The sequence below is a fragment of the Dermacentor silvarum genome, chromosome 1 (assembly GCF_013339745.2).
Source record: "Dermacentor silvarum isolate Dsil-2018 chromosome 1, BIME_Dsil_1.4, whole genome shotgun sequence".
In the NCBI taxonomy this organism is placed as follows: domain Eukaryota; kingdom Metazoa; phylum Arthropoda; class Arachnida; order Ixodida; family Ixodidae; genus Dermacentor; species Dermacentor silvarum.
This window is the reverse complement of record NC_051154.1, coordinates 345,173,018-345,198,495: the sequence shown is the minus strand read 5'-3', so window position 1 is coordinate 345,198,495 and position 25,478 is coordinate 345,173,018. Positions and strand designations below refer to the sequence as shown.

Sequence of the window (25,478 nt, the reverse complement as noted above, 5' to 3'; positions counted from 1 at the left end):
TACTTCATTTGAAGTAGTACAAAAAACTCTACCCGTTTCATTATTTCTCATTCTAGCAGTACCGCGAGTATAACCTCTGTGAAAACTCTGTAACTACTTCCCTAGCTCTTTAATGCCATATGGCCCTGAGGGTATTTTAAATAAATTAAAAAAACTCACTCGAATGTGCCGCTCTCATGGACATTCGTGCCCAGACGTGCAAGGAAAGATTACAATGCCAGATTCTGCAACAAGCAGCGGACCAAATGACCTATGAAATGGCATCCAAGCATTAGGCACTGCTACGCACGCTATTTTTTCTAATATTTCGGCGCATGGTAAAATGTCTTATTTGGTATTTAGAAAGAAACATTCCTTTTTACTTAACTTATGAAAACCATTTAGTAATTACGCCGAATTTATGAGCAAGTTTTCCATAATAAGCTAATTATTTAGACTATATTAACTAGTGATCGCCAGTTACTAACATACTAGGCTTAGTTTTCTCGGTTTTACACACCTGTAACGTCATCGATATCAAATGAAACATCCTAAAACGAATAATTCAACAATAAGGTTGTTTTCGTGCACGTCGTCACTGAGTCTTCATTCACTTGGCAAGGAAACGTTGATTCCTAGCGAAGATATTAAAAGCAAGCTTCGCCCCCCCCCCCCTGCCGACAAAAAAAGTAAAACGAATTCTGTATCAAAATCCCGGCGCCTGCACGCTAGTGTAACGTCACCAGACTTCATAAAAAAAGCAAAAAAAAAAAAAACGTTTGTTAGGCTGAGTTCCTGGCTTATATAGAATGCATAGTATCCCTTCCTTACCAATAAACAACTTAGCAGAACTGAGTGAGAGCGGTCAAAATCCGTGACAGGTGCTTTCTCATCGATCGGCCGTGTTTATGAGCATCAACGCAAACTATAGTGCTTGAACCTCACGCAGGCATAGCCACAATTCTTCCGTTTTTGTATCTATTCTCTCTGCCTGAACCATACCTAAAGGCATACAAGGTATTCTTTGGGCGATTACTTCAGTTATTTCCCCTCGCCCCTCTTTCCCCCCTTCTCATCCCCCCTCCGATTGTACTTACATTCCCGTCATCTGAGCAATAAACGTGGTTGTTATTGTGCGCTCTGTCCTGTCGCCTTCTTCCTTCCACGTTTTGCACACCATAACGGATATTTTTTTTTTCTTATTACCTAAAGACTGCTTCACCAACCAGTGGCCCTATTTTTTCACGTAAGTTACTGAGGGCTTTTGTTCTATGGCAGACCCACCACTCCGCCGCGTCAACGCTCCTCCGAGTGGCCGAGCTCTCGTCATGACGCCGTGACGCCGGGCTGGCAGCAGCGCTGGGAGGCTCAGTCGGCGGCTGCTCGCCGAAACAGGTCCCTGCGAGCCACAGACACACGGCAAAAAACAGAAAGTTAACTTTTCGCTTAACCCAGTGGTCGCGACTTTGGGAGATGCTGAATCCGAGATCCTTAATCCGAACGGGACGATTACGCGAGAGAAAGACTGGTTTTGACGTCATGTGTGTACTCATCTGAAAAAAATATCGGCGGGTCACCAGCTCTGAAAAAAACAATGTTCTACTCTCCACGCGGATTCTTCAGATTCCAGGCAAAATCTGTACGATAGTGTCTTACAGACATGCCATACAATGCGAGACAGTTCGCATACCCAGTCCGAGGTCGTACATTGCGAAGATGCGCGGACACAAAGGCACTTTTTCGTACTAGAGCCCGTAAATGTCTCCCATGGGTAGCGAAGTGAAACTAGCTCTGGATGCGCTAACCCCACAAAGAAGTATTAAAGCGACAGCATTCTTTAGCTACTTTGTCCACACTGAATGGACATCGGCGAATTCCGCATAAAAACGGGAGAGGGTAACACGAACGAAAAGAACAGTAATTAGCGGAGACAGAAAGTGTAGATGCGGAAGAGTGCAACGCATCTGATTGGTGGTCGCGCGCGCGGGTGACGTCACGCACTAGGGCAGCAGAACGTTATGGGGGCGCCTTTCTAGAACTTTCACCGCGGGGCGCTGCCGCTTGAAGGCGCGTCATTGCAAGGAAGATGCAGTCAGGATATCACGAATAGTGGGCGTTACTACGGAGTTTCAACCGCCGTGCTGTGATTACAGCAATACACGAGAGGGAGCTGATAAGCGTTGAGCCTTACCCTTAAAATAGTCGAGCTGGGTAGCTGTAAACTGCCAGGTAGATTGGCCAATTAGTTCTCAATTGTGCAAGAATAAGAAAACTTTTCAGGCTTATCTTTCTTTTTCGGGTTCCTGGTTAACATGGCAGCAATTCCAGAAAAGTTCAGTGTGGAAGAGCATAGGACCATAATAAAGCTCTTGTTACTCCAAGGCAAAGGTTTCAAGCAGGTCCATGATAAATGTCACAAGCTGTGCGACAGTGGTCCTTCATATGCTACCATTAAACGTTGGGCTGCCAATTTTAAGACAAGCCATTTCGGTATTGAAAGTGAGAAACCCAGTGGAAGACCTGTTTCTGTCTCTGCCTGCAAATCCGAAATGCCTCCATGACATGCTACATATGTGGGAATATCCCGTAAGAGAATTGGTGCCATTATCCACGACGATTTGGACATGAAGGTGGCAGCAAAGTGGATTTGGAAAGTTTTGACAACCGAACAAATAAAAAGGAAACCTGGGGAGACATTGTTGGCTGTTTTGGAACATTATGCAACAAATAAGTCAGATTTCCTGGACAAAGTGGTAACGAGACATGAATCTACCGTTATGATACCGAGACAAAGGTTCAGTCTAAGGAACTACGGCATGGTAGCTCCTGCAGGCCAACGAAGTTTCGTGTGCAAAGCTCGGTGCAGAAGGAAACGGCCACAGTTCTTTGGAATAAGAAATAGTTCTTCTGGTGGACTACCAACAGGGTGCAACCATTAATGCAGAATATTACTGCGCTTTATTGGCGAAGTTGAGGCAAAACTTCGCGGAACGTTTTCACACGGTGTCGTCCTGTTACATGACAATGCAATGTGACACACTACAGGTGCAACAATGGTAAAACTGACTTGTTTAGGCTTGCAAGTGATGCCCCCCATCCACCCTACTTGTGCGACCTCACTCCTTGTTACTATCAACTTTTGCCTAGCCTCAAATAACACCTAGAGGGACAACAACTCGGGAGTGTTCCGAAGGCGACTAACGCTCAGATTGAGTGGTCATCCCAGCAGACGGAACGTTTTTCGTTCACGCGTTAGCGTTAGAAGCGTCGAAGTAGGAAAAATATATGGAAAGTGAGGGAAGCCAGTCACGTGGTAGACTTATTCATTTACTTTACGGCACATTTTGCAATTTAAGAATTGTCAGTTTGCAAGACGTATTCACTTGAAATGAATCTCCCAGATGACACCAGTTTTGAGATATTTTTCCCATAGTGTGGTACGAAATACATGGGCGTTCCAGTCAAATTTGTGCTTACATGCATAAGAGAACGTTTTCTTAAAAATGTAAGTGGAACAACAGTGCATTTTATGGCGAATTCGCATATCTCCAAACGACAGAAAATTAGTTGGGGTGATGAAATTAGGAAATTTGCAGGCGCAAGTTTGAGTCAGCTAGCGCAAGACGGGGACAATTTGAGATCGCTGGGAGAGGCCTTCGTCCTGCAGTGGACGTAAATAAAACATGAATACAGACACAGATGGGCTGGTGATCTCCAAACTGGTGTCATTCCGTAAATTAATTCCAAGTGAATTGCACCTTGCAAGCTCACCCAGCTACAATTCCTCAATTTCAATGTGTGCCGCAAGATAACTAAGAAGTTAATTATTTTTTAATTAGTCGAATATGTGTTTCGCTTGCTCGTGCAAGTTATGTCCGCTTCGTGAATAATTCAAAGTTAGCCAAACAAAAGGTTTGGCATGCTACCACAGGTTTAATATACAGCGTCTCCAAACTATCATGCACCAAGATTTAAAAAAGAACAATTGCGTTACTCGAAGAAAACCTACTGCATACTGTTTCTAGTACAGTGGAGTAGCCGCCAGTAATTTTTTCGTTACTGAGATTTAATTAGGTAATTGTAATTATTTACCTAACCCAAGAAGTGCTGTCCTAGTTATCAAAGTGTTAATGAGAAAATTGTAGAACAGCATGATAAACCCCCGATACCGCTTTCTGTTGCTCAGTACATGCTACATAAAAGTTTTTCCGAGCGTGAAAGAAGCCCGCCAATAGACGCAAAGTGCCTCGAGCGGCCAGTCGCGCGGCAATTCTGTGTGTATTCGCGGGCTTCTTTCACGGTCTGAAAAAACTCTTACGTAGCACGTATTGAGGAACAGAAAGCTGTATCGGGAGTTTTTCATGTTGCCTGTATAACCAGAGGTCAATGGACGAGAGACGAAACAAAAAAGAAAGGAAACGCACGTGCACCCACTCACACAAAAACTACGAAAGGGGCAGCAATGAGCACATAAAATGAACATGGTGGACGTGGAACATGGTGAACATGGAGCCTTATGACGTCGACAAACATTGTTATCCATCTGTCGCTTTAGCTGCACCACAGCTACGGATAGCATTTTCGTTATTGACGGTTATCGACAAAAATGGAGAATTCGTCTCAATGTAGGCAAAATAATGGTACGGGCGTAATTAGGGTCAATATATTCGAAAATTATTCACATTGCAACATATCCGTGTAAAGGGTGCACCGTAGTCGATATAGACATGTTGAGGCAAAGCCACCGTGTGGCACGCTTTTGGGAAATGGAACGAGTTCGATTGGACAAGACAGAGCTCGCGCTAGGCAATGGTGTCTGGAAGGCGGCTTCGGCGGTTCCCAAAAGAAGCGAGAATTAGTCGCAGAGTAGGTAAAATGAACGGTACGTGGATAATTTGCGCCAATAACGTCTAAAATCCACCACATTGCGCCTCAGATTGCACTATCCCCGGAATTGGCCCATCTGGACTCTTGGGCAAAGAGAGAAAGGGTCCACCAAGTATCGATGCTAAATAAGACAAGGTCGGCGTAATTACGCGTGAAATGCGGTACGATTCAGGTTTGAAATTATCGAATAATGAACATGAAAAAAGAGAGAATAGAGATGTTCGCGCTTTTTTTTTTTTAGAAAGGCGCGCTTATTTTTTAACACGCAGGGGAACAAAGCCGCCCAAAGTATAGCGTGTTGCAAACAATTGGAATTGACGTTTTCGAAGCCGCTCTAACACCTAATGTTGACATAACTGCCGTAGATATAATAAGTAGTTCATTAATCATTCAAAATGATTATTTAGAAAGGAAAAAAGTACAAGGCGCTTCTGCAAGTTGCCGCGAACGACACGCAATTGGTTTCAGCCGCATAGAATTAGGCTCCGCTTTTGAAAATTTGGTTGTTGATGATGCTTATTTACCACCACTGAACAGTGAGTGAGTGAGTGAGTGAAATAACTTTATTGAGGTCCAGAGAAGACGCAGGGGACACCCCGCGCCACCCGGCTAGTCCCACGTAGGGACCGGCAAGCCGAGCTTGACGGCCCGATCGCGGGCACTCTGGACGGCCAGGGTTTGGTCGTTGAGTTCGGAGCTGCCCAAAAGCGCAGCCCACCTATCCTCGCTGAAGGCGGAGCCGATGGCTTCACACTCCCACAACACATGGTTAAATGTTGCCGTTAGTCCACAGGCAGGGCAGTCCGCAATGGGATACCTTTCAGGGTATATAGCGTGAAGCATCATCACTGAACAGTGATGATGCTTATTTTACCACCACTGAACTTACATTCGACGGAGGAGGCCGAAGTAAAAACGATAAACGGCTTCGTAGAGTTCCCAAACCACATGTGTACGCAGGATATATCGCAGTATGTATAGAGGCTGCCTACACTGCAATGGAAACAAGAACATGGGATGTAAAGATGCCAAGCAATGAGGCATACGCATCCCATAGTGCATGATTGGGGCCTTCCTCGGACATGACAAAGAATGCACGACGCGTCCCGTACAAGTGACATGAGAGTCTGGTTTACACCTGGAACTACTGTGGCACAATGGCTGCTCGTAAACCGTCGGCCGCATATTCCCACAGCCGAGCTAGCGTGTCATTTCTGCAACAATTTGCTCACTTGTACGCCTTGTAATTCCTCGGGGGGAAGGGGGGGGGGGGAAGTCTGTCAGTTGTGGACTGTCCATTTCGGCTGTCGACGATTGGCGCCAGCTGCAGGAGCGAGAAGGAGCCAGCCAGTCGCCTTCTCGCTCGTGCAGCTGGTCGCATCGATGGAGTCGGATGGTCAAAATGTAAGAGTCCACTGTAAGAGTGGACTTCTGTAAGAGTCCACTAGGTGGACTTTTACAGAAGCACCAGTGTGAGATTAATAAATTACGCCTAGTGTGGGATAGTGATCTCTCTCAAATGCGAGCATTCCCTCTCGGATGACGCTCTACCGAGCTACGCCGCTGAAAGCCAAATCAGAGCAATTTAGCTTCGACTGTGTCATCCGTAGCGCGACAACGACGCCATCTACACACGCGACACACAAATGATCAAGTAATGGCTTCTTTCCTCTACTCAACGATACAAGTTTCGATACGAATCAAATTTCACATTAGGGAGTACTGTAATCGTCGTTGAATCTTTTCCCCGATAGACCATAGGCCATCTGTTCAATAAACATCTATTCAATCAATAAAAGACCATGTTCCAACAGTTCAATAGACATCTATTCAATCAATCGAAGTTGTTTCGCGTCGAAATGAAAAGGAAAGGAAAATCGCGAGGAAACAGACATCCTCACCTGCTCCGCTGCGGTTTCTCGGCGTTACGGCGGGCGTGCGATGAAAGCTTCGCTTGCGGCTGGACTCGTCCCTGGATGAGCGACGACGCCCGCTCGCGCCGGCGTCGTCGTCCGAGCTCATCTCGTGTACGCGGCGCTCCGACGCCTTCGGCGGGCTCCCGCCGTCGGTGTCGGAGATGTACACGACGTTCCCGGCGTCGGTGTCGGAGCTGTACACGAGCCCCTTGAGCGAAACTGGAGGCACGTACGTGGTGTCCTCGTCGTCGGAGCTCGAGACGACCGAGCCGTTGACCCATGGGAACTTGACTCGCCTGTCATCAGGCTGCTGCGCTTCGCGAGGCGGCTCCGGGAAGCCAGCCTTGCTTGTGGATGGCAAAGGAGAAGCGGGCAGGACCACGTCACACGCGGGCGCGACCTCCTTTGGGGGCGGGGTGCGGGGGGAGCTCCGGCTGTGGAACCACATCCACGTGCACGAATCTTCGCACTTCTTCTTCTCGCCCTGCGTAAAGATAAAATGTTGCAGAAAGTGTCGAAGAGTATTTTCAATGCAAACCAACATGTTACACCGACTGCAGAAATTAAGTTATCGAAACAAATTATCGTCAACACTCTCTTTTTGTTTTGTATAAACTGCGTGAGAGCGGCGATGATGGTTTGACGACGGTAGAATGAAGACGATCGAAATGACGCCGATTCGACGACGTACGACGCCAGCGTCACAACGACGACATGACGACGCAGGAATCACGACAGCGTGACCACGATGGCGACCGAGATGATGGATGCTGTGGAAGCTGCAGAACTCCTTGGCCAACAGCACAAGAGTTTCTCACTGTATTACCTAGAGGGAAATCTGGCGCCACTGTTTATGCCGAGTTTTGTAAAGAGCGCTGTGCCTTCATGGAAATGACGGTATCTGGGTGTACGATTCTTGGGTTGGCTGATGTTGTACGAGGCTTCGTCTAGAACGTGGATATATGGCTGCACAAATAACGCGTTCTTAAAGTAAAATATTCCCAAAAGGTTTCCATTAGAGAGTTTTAGTATTGCGGAAAATGTTTGCGTTAGCGTTAGCGTGTTACGTGCGCTAAATCTTTGCGGAACGCTGTTCGATAGAGTTTTAGTATAGCGTAAGGCAACGATGCGCCGCTAAGCGCAAAACTTCGCCGCGCCATCTAGCTGCGAGTAGTCAAAGCAGCAAACTGAGCAGCTCGAACACCAAACTAGCCGTATGGATCCACGCTAAGCCTTGAAACGAGCCTGCATGTCAAGTGCTCGGGCCGAGGGTGCTACCATGTTTGCAACGCTAAAAACTTAGCTAACGTTTAGCGTCTCCGCTATATTCCAAAAATAGCGGACGCACACTACGCACAAAACTGAAATGGCGTTCTGAGCATGCACAGTCTGACCCCGCTATTTTTTTGCGTTTAGCGTGGTGCCATTTCTGCAATACTAAAACTGTCTGTTCACCCATATTACATCTTCCAATGAAGTTTAGTCGGCTACAATGCATAATCAAGCGAAGCAAAGCAACAACCAATGACAAACTGTCTCCAAGCAAGCGCGAATCTTGTCTGTCCTCAAACTTTAGCAGCCCGCTGACACTTTTATGTTTCATGTAATTGTACATGGAATAAAAAGTTCTCATTCTTAAAGAACACATATTTTTGCGTAATAATAAAGCTAAAACAGCTTTTTGTGCTTTTTAGCAGGAAATTAATCATGGCAGACGGAACGGTGCTAGACGGGCGGGTCTTCAAGGTGTCCTGGCTCTCCGAGAACGACGCCAATCCGAAGCCACAAGATACCACAGCGCAGCAGCACCAGATTTCCATTTAGGTAATATATTCACAAACTCTATACCCAACTGGAAGGGCGAGCCCCTTAAGATGTGTTCATCCTCGCCGCGTCGTCTGCTCGACCTCCATGTCGGTTCGCGCTACCCGATTCGGCGGGTGTGTTGTGCAACAAATGTATTGGCGCTGTAACCATAAGTAGCGTTTACGTGCCTTCGACAGTGGGGCATCGCATTATCTTTATACGCTCTTTCTCAGTAGTTCCCCATTACAGATTACTTAGCCAACAGAAGGGGGTCGAACACCCGGCTAATGTCCATCTGCGCCGCGTCGACTACTCGGCGTCCAGCGTTTGCTCGCCACCCTGCCCTGTCTGTACGTTCGTTGGCGTATGAGGGAAACGCGGTTCCCATGATAACGCCATTCATATCTACTAACGCTCTTTCCGCGATTTCTTCTTACCGCACATTCAGTGCTAGGGAACCCTGCTGTTTCGGAAAAAGCGGAGTCTTAGCTATAGCGCTCAAGAGATGAAGCCGCCGCCATTTTTTTTAGCCGTAATGCATAACCCCGCCACAGCACCTATACCGGGATACACGATACGTTATATTCACTGCGAATGCGCAACCTCTCCGCTTCACCACGGTAGACATGCCGAGAGATCCAACGTTTTAGCACACTTTCATCGCTTACCGTGCTATTAAATTATTGATGCCATGAAGAATTACCCTTTTAAAGCATTCCGCATTGCATTACCAGCACTAATGTTGGGGTTCCATCTGCGAGGTGGAAAGCAAACCACGTTTGTGGCTCGGAGCTATCTCGCTAGGCCTCGAAGCGTAAAGACAAGCAGCTGGCCTCAATAATAAAGACAAAACATACCTAAAGCTTCGTCCTCAGTGTGAGAAGAGGCTAAGCGATGGCTCATTTTAAATGCGTAAGCATTTCTATGGTTACCCAACGAGAAAACTGTCGGTGCGTGCGTGCGTCCGTCCATCCGTCCGTACTTTGGGTAAGACGGTCACTTTCAAGATAGAGCCAGCAGCAATGTTTTCGCCAGCTGTGGAAGAAGACGACGACGAACGGGCGAGAAGTGGCACGAGCGAGTCTCTGTGACCGCGTGACGTGTGTAATCAGGCACGCACTAGGCACACCTTTAGTAAGCCAGAACTGTGGAGAAGCCATGGCTTCGGATCGAAATGGCAGCAGCGTACCGGGCCCCGCCACCTGCAGTAGTCTGCTTGCCTCATCAGTTCACGTTGCACCGCCTTTCGCAGCAGTTCGTGTCGCCGCAGCGTTGTTGCATTTGTCGTAATGGCGCCTAGTCGCTGATCACTTCAAGGATTACCAGCAGTACGGAGTGTGAGCACTCAAAACCACGTCGTTACTACGAAATGCTTACGCATCATTCAGATCATTCCGTGAGGAGATTCTACGTAATTTTTTAAATGCGAAGCATTTATGGGCGAACATTTGCCACTTTGACACTATCTATCTATTTATCTATCTATCTAGCCGCCTACGTCTTGGTGCTGTCATGGTCGTATCGTTAACTTAGTATTTACTGAAATTGGCATATAAGACAAGAGTGTATGACGAACATAAATGATAGGTCATTACATGAATATCATGACATCTGTGTCATGTAGGTCATGAAACAGCTGCCTACGTCTTGGTGCTTGGTGCTCTCATGGTTGTCTCGTTAACTTGGTAGGTACCAAAATTGGCATAGTATGACAACAGCGTACGACCAACATAAATGATAGGGCATGATATGAATTTCATGACATGCGTGTCATGTAGGTCATGAAACAGCCGCCTAAATGACAATGACCTAGCGAAAAAAATATTAGCACTCAAAAACCACTGAAATGGGTTCGGACGTGGCTACTACGTGAAGGAAACACTAAAGGATGATGGTAGAAGTCATAGCCATGAGCATGACTCAGCAAAAATGACAATGACTCTGCAAAAAAAATTGAACTAGAGAACCACTGAATTGGGTTCAGACGTGTGAACTAAGTGAATGAAACACTAATAGATGGTGGTAGTGGTGGTAGAAGTCATAGTCATGACCATGACTCAGCGAAAATGACAGACTCGGCGAAAAAAGATTAACACTCAAAAACCAATCTAATGGGCTCGGATGTGATACTAAAATAAGGGAAAAGTCTAACGATTGATGGTCTAAGTCATAGTCATGAGCATGACTAAGCTTTCGCCTTAAGGTCTCTTCATCATCATCATTATCAGCCTATATTTATCTCCACTGCAGGACGAAGGCCTCTCCCTGCGGTCTCCAATTACCCCTGTCTTGCGCTAGCGTATTCCAATTTGCGCCTGCAAATTTCCTAACTTTATCATCCCAACTGGTTTTCTGCCGTCGTCGACTGTGCTTTCCTTCTCTTGGTATCCATTCTGTAACCCTAATGGTCCATCGGTTATCCATCCCACGCATTACATGGCCTGCCCAGATCGATTTTTTTCGTTTAATGTCAACTAGAATATCGGCTATCCCCGTTTGTTCTCTGATCCACACCGCTCTAATCTTGGCCTAGCTAAGAGGACTCCTCGGGGCTGATGACATGAATGCGATGACATGCGTGTCATGTAGGTAATGAAACAGCCGCCTAAGTCTTGGTGCTCTCATGATCGTTTCGTTTACTTGTTAGGCTCCCCGCACACTGCTTCGCATAACATCGACTCCCACAGGGCGTGGGATCTGCCGGCGTTTTTTTATTTCTTGCTGTCAGGGCGGAGAGAAAGTAACGATGTAATGACGCTACGGATAAAAACGCGATTTAGGCGGGCGAATTGCGTATCACTCACTCTAAGAAAAAAAAAACGGGTCAAAAGTGAGTCACAGCAACTTGACTCTTTTTCTTAGCTAAGACCCCTTTTTGCGTGAGTAGAGTCACAAAATAATGGCCAACCCTTCTGCATGAGTCAGTGTGCCTCCCAATTGCTTGCGAAGAGTCGTCGTGAAAGATCGCGACTTCTTTGTGACCCGAGATGAGTCTTGGCGAGAGAAAGATTACAATGCAGGAGAAGACCTACTATATCATTTCTTCTGGCTTTATGATTGCTTCCGGCTTAAACAATCCCTCAGGGTTTATGCCCTAGTTCTAATGCAGTGTCTCGCTCTTTCGTCGTTGTCATGTTCTACAATGACTTCAAACTCAAGATGTTGATTTTCCTTGACCATGTCTGTTGATATCCCACACGCCGAAGCGATAGCTGGTTTTCTGTGCTAAGGAAGACCTTGATTTGTCACACTGGATTTTGACCATAGGTAAATCCCGAAAAAGGCTTGGCTACCGAAAAGAACATAGCAATGAGATAACAAGTTCAATAGACGCCCTAAACAGTGCCGATTGTAAATGTAGTTCTGAGACGTAAACTTAAATTTCGAGGGTTTACGTGTCCAAACCAAGATCTTATTATGAGGCACATGGTAACGGGACACTGCAATTAATTTTCAGCAGCTCGGGTTCTCTAACGTGGAGGGAATGCACGGTACACGAGCGTTTTTGGATTCTTCCGCCATGGAAATGCGGCCGTCGCAGTACTTTGAGCTCAGTAGCGAAACGCCATAGCCACTGGGCAACCGCGGTGCGTTGCGTTTCGCGACCATAAAGAAGCATTAACGTACGAACACTGCTTTTGAGCCCCCTTAGAAATATAAAAACAAAAATGTCGCACTTTCGCGCGAAAGGCGAAGCTTTCATAGCCATAGCAATGTGTCAGACTACACGAAGCAAGGCTCGTAGTTTCATCGATTGCATAAATTGCAGCAAACATTCGCTTACTACTACTACTACTACTACTACTACTAATAATAATAATAATAATAATAATAATAATAATAATAATAATAATAATAATGAATTAAACAATTGATAACAATCAAAAAATGCTATTTTAGGTCTAAGGCCTTGTCATTCTCCTGAGAAAAAATGTTTTCTTCTCTCATAATGAAGGAACCGGTTTCTAGGCTATGCCTTTCGGTGCCTTACAACAAAATTCACGTAGTGCTTATGCTAGTAAAAAATGCTCCACATAGAAGTATTTTATCAAATGACCATTTGTCTTATATTGAAGGGTCTCCAATTTTTCAAAAGGAAGTCCCAAATGGTCAAGCGCCAGGTTGGGGCAGTTGGCATGCAATAGCCTACTTACAGAAATAGGGCATACGGAGGGCCAAGTAATGTACACTTGACATTACGTTAAGGTGCAATTATTGATCTACACAATACAAAATGACAAGTATTCCATCCTATAAGCAGTTCGTCACATTTGCTTATACTTTTTGCACATTTATTTACCTTCAGTCTGGCGACCTGTGTCTGTTTTCATTATCTGCTATGTGTAGACGGTAAGCTTTAGATTCGTCCTAAGGTGAAGAATAATTTGGTGTTTAAAAATTTGGACTGTGTTCTTCAGGTTGCCTCGAAAGTTTACGCAAGCTGTGCCACACACTCGACCTGGGCCCCTAGGAAAGGATGCATAACCAGGCTCCACGCGTTGATGTCAGATGAGGCCCGGGAACAAGGCAACCTGCTGTGCCCCAGCATACAACGTTTGGTGACCCCTCTACATGTTTCACCTATTTCGCAGCGGTATCTCGGCTTCCATCTATCCAAACAGCATCACCAGTTCTCACCACTAATCATACCATGAGAAAATACTAGGGTGGAGTGCTCCCCGAGCTTGACTTTCCATTTGCCCCTTAGTATTCTTAGCATATATATAGCTAGACGTTAAGCTGCAGTCAGAAGTAGTTTTAAGAGCGGAGCTGTTGTAGGTCGAGGCTGCGCCGTCGGTCCATCCGCCAGTGTCACGCAGGTCACGGGACCAGGAGAGGATGAGAGGCGAGGACGGAATGGAAGGGTATCTGTATTTTTAGATGCGAAGCAGCTTATGGCGGGGGCTTTGTCCGTCCCTCCGTCCCGCGGCGTCCCACACCCCCACAGGGCATGCGCGTCCCCTCCCCCTCTCTCTGCTCTAGTACGCTCCCCCCTTTTTCTCTCCTCTAGGAATCCTCTACTGTACGGAGCGGCGCCGGCGAGCCACACCCCCACAGCGCATGCGCGTCCCCTCCCCCTCTCTCTCCTCTCCTACGCTCCCCCTTCTCTCCTCTAGTAATCCGGAGCGGCGCGCACGACAGGTGGTGCGACAGCTGCATACTCCGCTGGGGGCGCCACGGTAGTTCCGCGGTATGAAAATGACGGAGCACGCGCGCCTCATTCTCTCTCCTGTGCAGAGCCGCGATGAGCGCTCGGGCCGCTGCCGCGAAACCATCTCCCGCTCAAGCTAACCATCTCCCCGCTGCTTCGCATCCACACATGGTTCCCTTTAGCGGTAGATGGAGTAATTTTTTTTCTTACTTTCCCCATTTCGTTTAAAGTGCGAACCAATCGCTACAACAAGACACTGTACGTTCACTGGCGCGTGAAGGTTGCACTCGAAACACGTGGAATGGAAAGTTCTGCCTATTAGGCGGTCGTGCAACGGACATAGTCCCGAGTGCGTACAGGTACACACACAGCGACGTATACCTGTTCGTGCCGCGGGTCTTCTGGAACTTGGGAAGTGCGACTCTGCGCGCCGAAGCTGGCGATGGCCGACTGTGACGATGGCGCGTCGGACAGCTGGACTCGCTCGTGGTTGCCGGCGACACCAAAGTGCATCACGGTGCTCCTGCATACATTAGGTTCAACGAAGATGCACTCGGTGCTAGCGCTCTCTTATACGACGCATATATACAGTACATCCAACCACAAACGTTTTCGGAACACGGAATTTGCGATAAAAATTTTCTCCCAACTTCAGTTCTAGCCCTGCAATTGATAATAGGCGAGCGATCTCCAAATCATAACGGGAACGTAGGCCAATGCACCTTTTGACTAGTGGTCGGAATTAAAAACTGAGGTGTAAGTTCATCATTATATATATATATATATATATATATATATATAACTTTTTAAGTATAGCAATATTTAAATATAAATATTTCATATATTTACATTTTAAATAATCATTTTATGGTGCATCTTTCAATCTACTAATTATAGCCGCTGAGTTCGCAAGGCCTTTCCACATGGAACGAATTATCAGGACTGAACCAGTTTCGAGGTATTAATTTTTAATGTGTCCGACGAAATGCATGGGCGTTCCAGTAAACTTTTTGAGGAAAACGCTGTTTTATGCACTGAAGCACAAAAGTAACTGTAACACCAATGCATTTCATCGGACACTTTAAAAATTATTATCTCGAAACTGGTTCAGTCCTGAGAATTCGTTCCAAGTGTAAACGCCTTGCGAACTCAGCGGCTATATTTCGTAGATTGAAAGATGCGCAGTAAAATAATTATTTCAAAAAATAATTAGCGTAATTATGGTAATTATTCAATTGGGCGTTTTGATTTCTCGTGGAAGTAATGGCCGCCTCATCGAGTAGTTTAGATCAAGAATTATAATTGTGCTATCTGCCACAGGCAATTTTTAAAAATTTGGTGCAGCTAAAATGAAACACCCTGTATATATACATATATCATTTTCTACCCGATTTCGTGCCCCAAAATCCTTAGGTCGGGGTTTCATTGAGGTATACATGCGAATACCGCAGAAGAACAGCGGAATGATGGGAAGTTAAAGGCGTGAAAAATTGATGCACGCGAAAGGAAATAATAACAGTAATAATCAATCAATCAATAATTTATTTATTTATAATGCCCAGGAACAACCATGAGCTCTAAGTGCTGGCGCACGCATACACAGAACAACAAAAAACAATACAGCAGGGGAATATTAGTAAAAACAATGAATGAAAAATAACAATCTTGAAAAGAAGAATGTACAGGTGCCCACAAAATAACACGGAACGCCGGACCGGTGGCCGCTCCGTCGGCGGAGCACACCCGCGGACAAATACAGCCACGGTCTGCGCGTGCGCGGCATCCCTAGCAAGCAAGCCTCGTTCCCTAGTGCATCTAGATAAGCGTTGCCTTGCGTCGCAAAACTTGTGGTTTGTCCCTCTCAGCGCTGCGACAACACATCTGGGAGGGAAGGGGGGCTATCGGGGCATGTAGGCTACAGCGTGCTCGCGCGCTATGCGGCCTAATCTCTAAACGCACGCGTAATCCTTCTGGCCTATTCTCGTCGGAATCTGCATTCATTCTAAGAGAAAGTCATGCTTTCTGGATAGCTTGGGTGGATGGAATTCATGAGCGATTATAATTGAGTGGTGACCAGAGAGTTTAGCATGCTCTACTTTTAAGTATACCCATGCCTTGCATATCTGAGTTATTTCGCCTAAAGAAACTATGAATTCATAGCGTATCTTTCATGTGGGCGAGCGCCGCGGCTCGCCTATTATAGCACTGGAGCGCACTTTTCATCCTTATTATCGTGTTGCGCGATGTATATCAGGCTTTGTTTAATTATAATTCGAGACGCATTTACTACTTGGGAATAAGATCAGAACAATTTGACTCTAACACGACGGCTCCTTTAACAAGGATGCCTGCGTGCAATAATAAAAGTTCCTACGGTTGGAATACGCCTCAGAAGGCGTATTCCAACCCGCCAATTTTATGCGCAGGAATTAATTTTATGCATGCGGCACTATAATAAAGGTGTCTTCATTGCTTCGCAGTAACAATGAATATCGCATAGTGCGCTATTTATTTACATAATCTGGCCACTTCGCTGCACTTTTAGTAGGAAGTATTCTAACATTTGATCGCATTTGCATTGGTTGGCGCAAACATTCAATATTTTTGTTCAGTGTGGTGATAATTTGCCAATCAAGGGGGTGTTCAGCAGCGTGAGTTAAATGCGTGTGAAAAAAAAAAACATTCACTGGGGTCCCATATCGATTGCCAAGACGACTTTGACGGCGGAAGCTTCAATGCGTTAACGCCATATCATTTGCGATTGTTTGCTTATTTTGGTTAAATAATTAAATAGCTATTAATTGGTCACGGTTGCACTCAAATATTTTTACTTGCTGTTACGAAGTCTTCAACTGATCCTAATTAGTAGGTACTACCAGAGTCTTTCCATGTCCTTCCAAAAATGGAAGGACTCTCGTACTACTCTTTGGAACTCTTAATTAGTCTTAATTTGGCGTGATCAGTCTTATCACGGTGTCTCTAATTTATCTTAAGTAGCCTCTATTACTATTCGCAACCCTTAATTACTTATAATTATTCTTAGTTACTTATAATTCACTTAAGCACGCATTAATAAAAGTGTCGTATGATGTCCGTGTATTGGTATTGTTAATTACCTTAATTACTTTTATTTAGTTTTTGGGTCACTCGAATTACTCTTAATAACTTTTAGCTACTTGGTGCTTAATTCACTTTGCATGCTTTATTGAACGGTAGAGGAGTAGTACGCCGCTTTCTGAATTTTCCTACCGCAACTGTTGCCGACGATGGTCACATTCGGCGTCTAATGAGCCAGTTAAGCCTTTCGCTTTAGAAGGCGCCGATGCCCATTAACGCACGAGTGCTTATGCTCCATCGCGTGCACGCGCGCGCACACAGCGTTTAGAGACCGCATCCGCACCTGTGACAACGCTAAAATGCATCCAACACTATTCTTTTGCAGCAAGGCAACACCTATTTAGATGCACTGGGGAGCGAAGTGACCTTGCTAGGAAGACCGCGCATGCGCAGACCCTGGCACTACTTTTTCATCGGCGCACTCCGCCGACGAGCGGCCACCGGTCCGGCGTTACGAGTTATTTTGTGGGCACCTGTACATACAACAAGGCGCAAAATGCATACGTAAGAAAAAGGGGGAGAAGGGAAGTTGAACAACATGTGAAACTAAGACACAACAACGGAAAGCTCAGAACAGAACAATGACATCAAGCTGTGAAAAATATCAAGGTCACGAAAGTGGGCGTTATAAAGACTCTGTATTCTGTGGACGGTTGAGTGTTGATGGTGACAGGCAGCAACATGGAAAGGTCTGTGTTCTATGATGATCTTGCGCGGACTACGAAACATGATACAACAGAGGAGTTCGGGGCACATGCGCATACCGTGAAGGAGTTTGAACACAAACAGAAGGTCAGCACGATTACGTCGGCAGTGAAGTAAGGGCAATGACAATAACCCGACAGTGCTAAATCAAGGTCCAGCGTCCGTGCTAGAAAAGCGGTGATGATATATGCTTAGAAACTCTTGCTGGACCAGATCTATAATGTCACTGTTGGATCTAGAAATGCCGTTCTAGACGACTGACGCGTATTCTAGTTGAGGAAGACAGATTGTTGTGTACAACTTGTGGAACGGTGTAGGAGAATTGAATTATCTCGATAGTCGGCAAACACTGCCAATAGTGCGCACACCCCGCAATGCAACGCGTTTAGTGTGAGCTGAATAGTGTAAAGTTGTATCAAAAAGTAGACCAAGATCATTGATATCACGGACCTTACGCAATGGTACAGAATCTACTGAATAAGAAAAAGGAATGCTCGCTGTTTTGCGGGTGAAAGCCATGACTTTGGTCTTAGCAGCATTCAAGGTGAGGTTATTATCTGTGCACCATTTAGAAAAAGAAAGCAGGTCAGACTGCAGGATGCGACAGTCATCAACAGTATGAATTGCCTTAAACATCTAGATGTCATCAGCATATATAGAAGGAATGAAGAATTCTGAATGGCGGAAGGAACGTCATTCATAAAAATAAAAAAGGGGTGGTCCCAATACTGATTCCAGCGGGACGCTGCTAGTTGCAACGTAAGAAGAAGACGTTTGGTCATTGACGTCTATTGACGTCTATGAACTATCAATAAGATAACTCTGCAAGAGATTCAAAATTGACGATTCAACATCAAAGTGGGTAAGCTTGATCAGAAGCAGTGAGCAAATCACCCCATCAAAAGCTTTGCTGAGGTCACAATAAATTATGTCAACTTGCCCCCTTTGGAGTACTGGCGAGGAGGTATGGATCATGAAACGTGAGATTTGTGATAGTGTAGCGGCCGGTGAGGAATCCATGCTGATTCTGGATCAATGCGTTGTTCACAGTAAAAGACAATACCTTGTGAAGAGCAAGCTCAAAAATCTTAGACGTGGCACAGAGAAGAGAAATTGTGCGATAATTTGAGACATTGGTTTTACAGCCAGACTTAAATTCAGGAAAGACACGAGCAGTTTTCCACATGCGAGGGAAAGTGGAAGTATTCAGAAAGTTATAAAATATCTATGTCAATACTGGGGCAACTATACTGCCGTAAGCTTTTAAAATTGCGGAGGGGATGCCATCAGGACAGCTGGATAGGGAAGGCTTCAAGCGTTCAAGGCATTCGCTGATCAGCTTTTCATCAAACAACAGCGGACTAGATGTAGGAGTAGTTGTGTGCTGCTGACGGACACCAGCGTTGACACCTGAAGGTTTATATATGAAGAGAAACGGGCAGCAAAACAATCCGCGACTGTTTGGACTTCTGCTCCTCTAGTGTCGAGCAGGCAAAAATACTCTCTGCGATTACTAGAGCGCTTGCGGATATACTTCCAAATTCCACCGGCCGGTCGGAGGCGCTCTTCTCCAAGAATGCAATACATGAGTCATGATGCCGCTTGTAGAGGCGTTTGCAGAGAGTTCGAGAAAAGCAGAATTCTTCTATCCACTTATTAAGCACAGGGCTTTTGGAATTACGGTGCGCGCGATCTTTATACTTTAGTGCAGTGATAAGTTCAGATGAGAACCAGTCGGGATATTTAGAGTGTTTAGGAACATATATGTAGCGCCCACCGACGCTGCTAAGCGGGGACGCTAAGGTCAGCGCTCTCGGCCGGCGCCTTGGGGCCGGTTGCGACTGACGACAAAAAAAAAGTGGTCGCAGTTTCACCTGAAAGGCGAAGCATCAATTGCGATAGAAAATTTGTACTTCTTCTTTCTGCGGTTTTACGTGCCAAAACCAGTTCTGATTATGAGGCACGCCGTAGTGGAGGGCTCCGGATTAATTTTGACCACCTGGGGTTCTTTAACGTGCACTACAACGTAAGCACACGGGCGTTTTTGCATTTCGCCTCCATCGAAATGCAGCCGCCGAGGCCGGGATAGCAAATTTGTAGAGAGCTATACAGAGTAATGATAGTAGCTTTATCAGCTGTATAAACTTGGACATGCAGCAGCACCGGCAACACGCAGAACTAATGTCGACGCCGTCGGCGTTTTCCCCGCGTTCGCACAAAATGCGTGCGGCGTTGCTGACTGTTGCCGGAGCCTCTGATATAAATAGGCACTTGGTGCCGCAACTAAACGTCACCTCCCTTCCCTCCCCCCCCCCACCACCTTTCGCGCGTGGGAAGAAGGCACGTTTGCTCTACACATATGGTGATTGTAAAGGAGGAAAGAGACGCCTACTTCTGCAGCCCTTAAGGAAGCACGGCGCAGAACGCGCGTTTGTTTTCCGCCGTGGGTTCACTCTCCGTGAAAGAGCGCGTCCCTCGCGCCCTTTCACTCGCAGATACAGCGTTCGGCGGCGCGCGGCGACGATTTCATCTCCATTGACGTCATATGGAACCTCACGGCAACGGCGACGGCGACGGCAGAAATCTGCTTTGGAGTGTCCATATAATTGCTATCGCAATAAAGAAAGTTGGGCGGCGCGTGCCAGCGGCGCAAGCACGGCACGCGCTAGTCCGTTCTGAAAGCCTGCTGAGCTGGTCCTCTTCTTCTGGTGCTCCGCTGCGACCCCTCGGTTCCCGACAGTGGTGACTCCGGCCTAAGAGATGACCGACCCTAGCAACCTCGCGCCGTCAGGTAACCTTCCGCCTGACGCTACCTGGCGCCCACGGGACGTCGCAGATCTACAGCTCCGCCTGCCCACGTTCTGGCGCCAGAACCCGCTGGTGTGGTTCGCCCAGGTCGAAGCCATCTTCAATCTGCACCACATCACCTCGGAGACTTCGCGGTTTCGCCACTTACTTTGCAACCTGCCTCCTGAAGTGGATCAAGAAGTGGCGGACTTTATCGCTGCAGCTTTGAGTAATGCCCTGTACCAGCAACTGAAGCAGGGTATTTTAGAACGCACCACGGCGTCTGAGAGCGCGCACCTCCAGCATCTGCTCACCTTCGAGGACCGTGGAGATCGCCGCCCTTCCAAGCTGCTCAACAGCATGCGACATCTCCTGGGCACAAGCAACGTCGACTCGAACGGTGCGCTGTTCAGGGAGCTCTTCCTGCAGCGCTTACCACAGTCCACCCGCCTTGTCTTGGCTGCTAGAGAGGACTTGACCCTCGACCGCCTCGCCCCACTCGCTGATCGAGTCCACGACGTGACTTCTCCTTCAGTCGCCGCCCTCTCTTCAACGCCACAGTCCTCAATCATGGCCCGCTCAGCGTCCCGGAATGACCAGCTCGCCGTTTCCATCGACGCCCTTCGGACATCCTCCCAGACCTGCGCGGCTCCACCTCATGTACCAGCCGCCGTCCCTCTTCCCCGATCACTCGCCGCTCGCGCAGTCCGCGACGCTCGCCTATCTGCTGGTACCATCGAACTTTCCAACACCGCGCCCGTCAGTGCAAGTCCCCATGCGAATGGTCGAGAAACGCACCGCAAGATCACGGCGGCATGTGACCACGCCTTAGAACCCGACCGCCTTTTCATAGTCATGGATCGAATTTCCGGCCGGCGGTTCCTTGTAGACACGGGTGCCGAGGTCAGTGTACTGCCGTCCTCCAAACGTGACCGCGCTTCTAAGTCACCTGGACCTACACTCCGCGCGGCAAACTCTACCCCCATCGCCACGTATGGTCTGCGGTCCCTCACTCTCGACCTTGGCCTGCGGCGCACATTCCGGTGGGTCTTTATCGTGGCCGACGTTCATCAGCCTAGCCTCGGTTCCGACGTCCTGACTCATTTCGACCTTGACGTCAGCATGCGCCGCCATCGCGTTATTGACAGCAAGACGCGCCTCTCGATCCCTGGCGTTCTGTCGGCTGTCGCTCCCACTGGCATCCGCACGCTGATCCCATCATGTCCGTATGCTCGTATCCTCGAAGACTTCCCTGAGGTGACGAGGCCCTGCAATTTAAATAAGCCACCCAAGCACAGCGTCAGCCACCACATTGTCACGCGTGGTCCACCCGTCGCAGCCCGTCCGCGACGCCTCTTCAGTGAGCGTCTGGACATTGCTAAAAGGGAATTCGAGCACATGCTCCAGCTAGGTATTATTCGCCCTTCGTCCAGCAGTTGGGCCTCCCCGTTTCATCTGGTGCCCAAGAAAGAACCGGATGACTGGCGTCCGTGCGGTGACTACCGGGCGCTCAACGCTCACACGATCCATGATAGCTATCCCCTTCCACACATCCAAGATTTCACAGGCCATTTGGAAGGATCCAAAATCTTTAGTAAGGTGCACCTTATCAAGGCATATCACCAAATCCCCGTTGAGCCTGCCGACATCCCGAAGACAGCCATTACTACACCCTTCGGCCTGTTTGAGTATGTGCGCATGCCCTTTGGGTTACGCAACGCAGCGCAAACGTTCCAACGATTAATTGCCGAGGTAACGCGCGGCCTCTCGGCTTAATTTGCCTACATCGACGACATCCTCGTCGCGAGTCCCAAACCACACGATCATGAGTGTCACCTCCGGGAACTCTTTCAACGCCTCCAACAATTTGGCCTGATTGTCAAGCCCCAGAAATGTGTATTTGGGTCTTCCGAGCTCGAGTTTCTGGGCCACCACATCTCGGAGCTGGGAATTCGTCCGTTGCCCTCTCACGTCCAGGCCGTGCAAGACTTCCCAGCACCCACTACCTAGCTCCGTGAGTTCCTCGGCCTAGTGAATTTCTTCCGACGTTTTATTCCGCACTGCTCTTAGCTTCTACACCCACTGACTGACCTTCTTCGCATGACCAAGGGCTCCGATCATCTGCGATTTCCTTGTCTCCCGAAGCTGACGCTGCTTTCAGGACTACTAAACAAGCCGTCGCCGATGCGGTACTTCTCATCCACCCGAGAACTAACGTGCCAACCCGCATCATGGTGGATGCTTCCAGTGTGACCATCGGCGCTGTTCTCCAGCAGAAAATCAACTCTGAGTGCCGCCCACTGGGTTTCTTCTCTCGGAAGCTCCAACCTGCCGAGACTCGCTACAGCGTTTTGGCCGCGAGCTGCGCGCCATCTACTCCACCATCCACTACTTCGGCACTTCTTGGAGGGCCAGCCATTTTATATTCTAACGGATCATAAGCCTCTGGTGTATATCTTCCGTACAAACTCTTCCAAGTACGTCGCGCGTGAGTTCATCAACTGGCCCATATATCGTAGTTGACAACGGATATCCGGCACATCAAAGGCACCGAACAAGGCGGCAGCTGACGCACTTTCACGCTTCCCCTCCCTCGGCACTTCTATGTCAACTGTGGATTGGGAAGGTCTACCTCGTGCGCAGATGGAAGACCCCGAGCTGCAAGCGCTGCGTGGCCATCCCCGTTCCCTCCGTCTACAACTCGTTCCTCACCCGTTGTGCCTGGCTCCCTCTGGTGCGACGTGTCAACGGCTGCACCTCGCCCCTTCATTCCGGCTGCCTTCCGTCGTGCGGGTGTTCCAATCACTCCATGACATCTGCCATCCCAGCATCCGAGCCACGCAGGCAGCGCCTCGTTACACAGCGGTATGTCTGGCCAAGCATTAACACCGATGTTCGCCAATGGGCCCGCTCGTGCCTCGCATGCCAGACCGCCAAAGTGACCCGCCACACGAAGACTCCCACGCAGTCGTTCTTGCACCTGGCTGCCATTTTGACCACGTCCATCTTGATTTGGCTGGACCACTTCCTCACTCTCACGACTGTCGCTACATTCTCACAATGATCGATCGCTTCACCCGTTGGCCCGAAGCCGTGCCCATTCCGGACATCACTGCGCAAACGGTCGCCAAAGCCTTCGTTTCAGCATGGGTTTTCCGCTTCGGCTGCCCCAGCCATTGTGACAAACTGATCGCGGCCCGGCAATTTGACTGTACACCTCTTCACTTCGTCAAACCGCTGCTTGCACTAAGCACTGCCGTACCACTGCATATCATCCCTGTGGCATGGTTGAGCGGCTCCATCGCCAGCTCAAGGCTGCACTCACTGCGCGCCTGGATCGAGAGCACTGGGTCGGCCACCTTTCTATGGTGCTTCTCGGCCTACGTGCGTCCTTCGTCGCGACCTTGGCTGTTCAACGGCCGAACTCGTCTACGGCGCACCCCTGCGGCTTCCTGGAGACTTGTTCGTTCCTTCGGCACCCTCGCCCCAGCCGCTACAGTACCTCCAACGCCTACAGGACTGCATTCAGCAACTGCGCCCCGTACCACCTCGATCATCGGACCACAGCTTCTTTGTGCACCCGGACCCGGGTGTCCGTCCCACGTGTTCCTCCGCCGAGACGGAATAAAGGCGCCTCTTACGCCACCCTACGACGGACCGTACCGTGTCCTCCACCAGACCAGAAGTCCGCCACCATCCTATTGAATGGCCGCGAAGAAGTCGTTTTCGCTGGACCGCCTCAAACCGGCCTACGTCGAGACGCCTCCCAAGGAGCTCCCCGCGGATGTCGCTGACGCACCCGTCGACATGCTTGACACCAAGACAGCCTCAGCTCTACCTCGTCGACGAGTACATTTCGCCGTTCCGTCTGGGCGGGGGGGGGGGGGGGGGGGGGGGCTGTAGCACCCACAGACGCTGCTAAGCGGGGACGCTAAGGTCAGCGCTCTCGGCCGGCGCCTTGGGGCCGGTGCGACCGACGAGAAATAAGTTGGGCGGCGCGTGCCAGCGGCGCAAGCACGGCACGCGCTAGTCCGTTCTGAAAGCCTGCTGAGCTGGTCGTCTTGTTCTGGCGCCCGCTGCAACCCCTCGGTTCCCGACAAATACTGAGGAATGTATTTCCGCATACTGCTCAAAGCAAACTTAGTAACTGATCTATTTGGTGAACGACATTGTTTTATCGGTGACCAGCGACCAATGTGGCGGACAAGAATCGTACAAGCCAACATAATCACCCCGTTTGTAAGCAAAACGAGAAGATTCATTATACCAGTGGAGGAGCTCTGCCTCAAGCTGACGCAGAGGCAGTTATCTTAAGTGAGGGGTGAAACTAATCGGGACGGACAAGGGAAATGTCAAAACGGCAGACATCTATAACCTGAGCATTCGAGAGGCAAAGGTCTAAAGCGTTTCCACAGGAATGGCGATCAAGTTGTGCTGCTGAAGAGCACAGAAGACAGAAATTCCAACAGGATGCATTTGTTCTCTTGTAATAATTTATGAGAATATGTAAGCGTGTTCCATCAATTGCTGGTGTGTTAAAATCACCAAGAATATTACTCTGTGCTTGCTATGGGAGGATAGACATTTTAAATAGAAGAGAGGACCTCACGAAAAAGACAGGGGAAATAATCGGTGGTACGTAAAAGTTCCGATTAACAATTCTTCACGTGCGCTAGGCTGACTTCAAGTGAAATTGATTCCTGAACACTTTCTATCTCGTTGCGTCTTACACATCTCCGTGAACTGTCAACAGCAATAGTTACGCCACCGCCAACTCATCTGAAGTCCATATCATTGCGGAAGACGTTGTAATAATAATCATCACAATCAATCATTATTTATCGTGCCCAGAAACAACCGTGAGGTCTAGGTGCTGGCGCACGTATACATAGAAAAAGAATACAGCAGGGGAGTATCAGTGAAAAAATGAATATAAAATAACATCTTGAGAAGAAAGTGTACATACATGACTGAAGCGCAAATGTATACATAATAAAAGGAGAAGGGAAGTTGAAAATGTGAAAATAAGACACAACAACGGAAGGTCAGCAGAATACAGACATGGAGTTGTGAAAAAATATCAGCAGGGTACAATATCAGCAAATACAGCCGGGGAATATCAAGAAAAA

General features: G+C 48.0%; 1 protein-coding gene across 1 annotated transcript in view; it reads right to left on the bottom strand.

The window, feature by feature from the left end:
* Positions 1-1,181: 1,181 nt before the first annotated feature.
* Positions 1,182-25,478, bottom strand: part of LOC119437386 (serine/arginine repetitive matrix protein 1-like) — a 418,569-nt gene continuing 394,272 nt past the window's right edge. The window contains exon 4 of the mRNA XM_049662521.1: positions 1,182-1,378. Coding sequence (XP_049518478.1) covers positions 1,182-1,378 — 197 coding nt within the window. The remainder of the gene's footprint in view (positions 1,379-25,478) is intronic.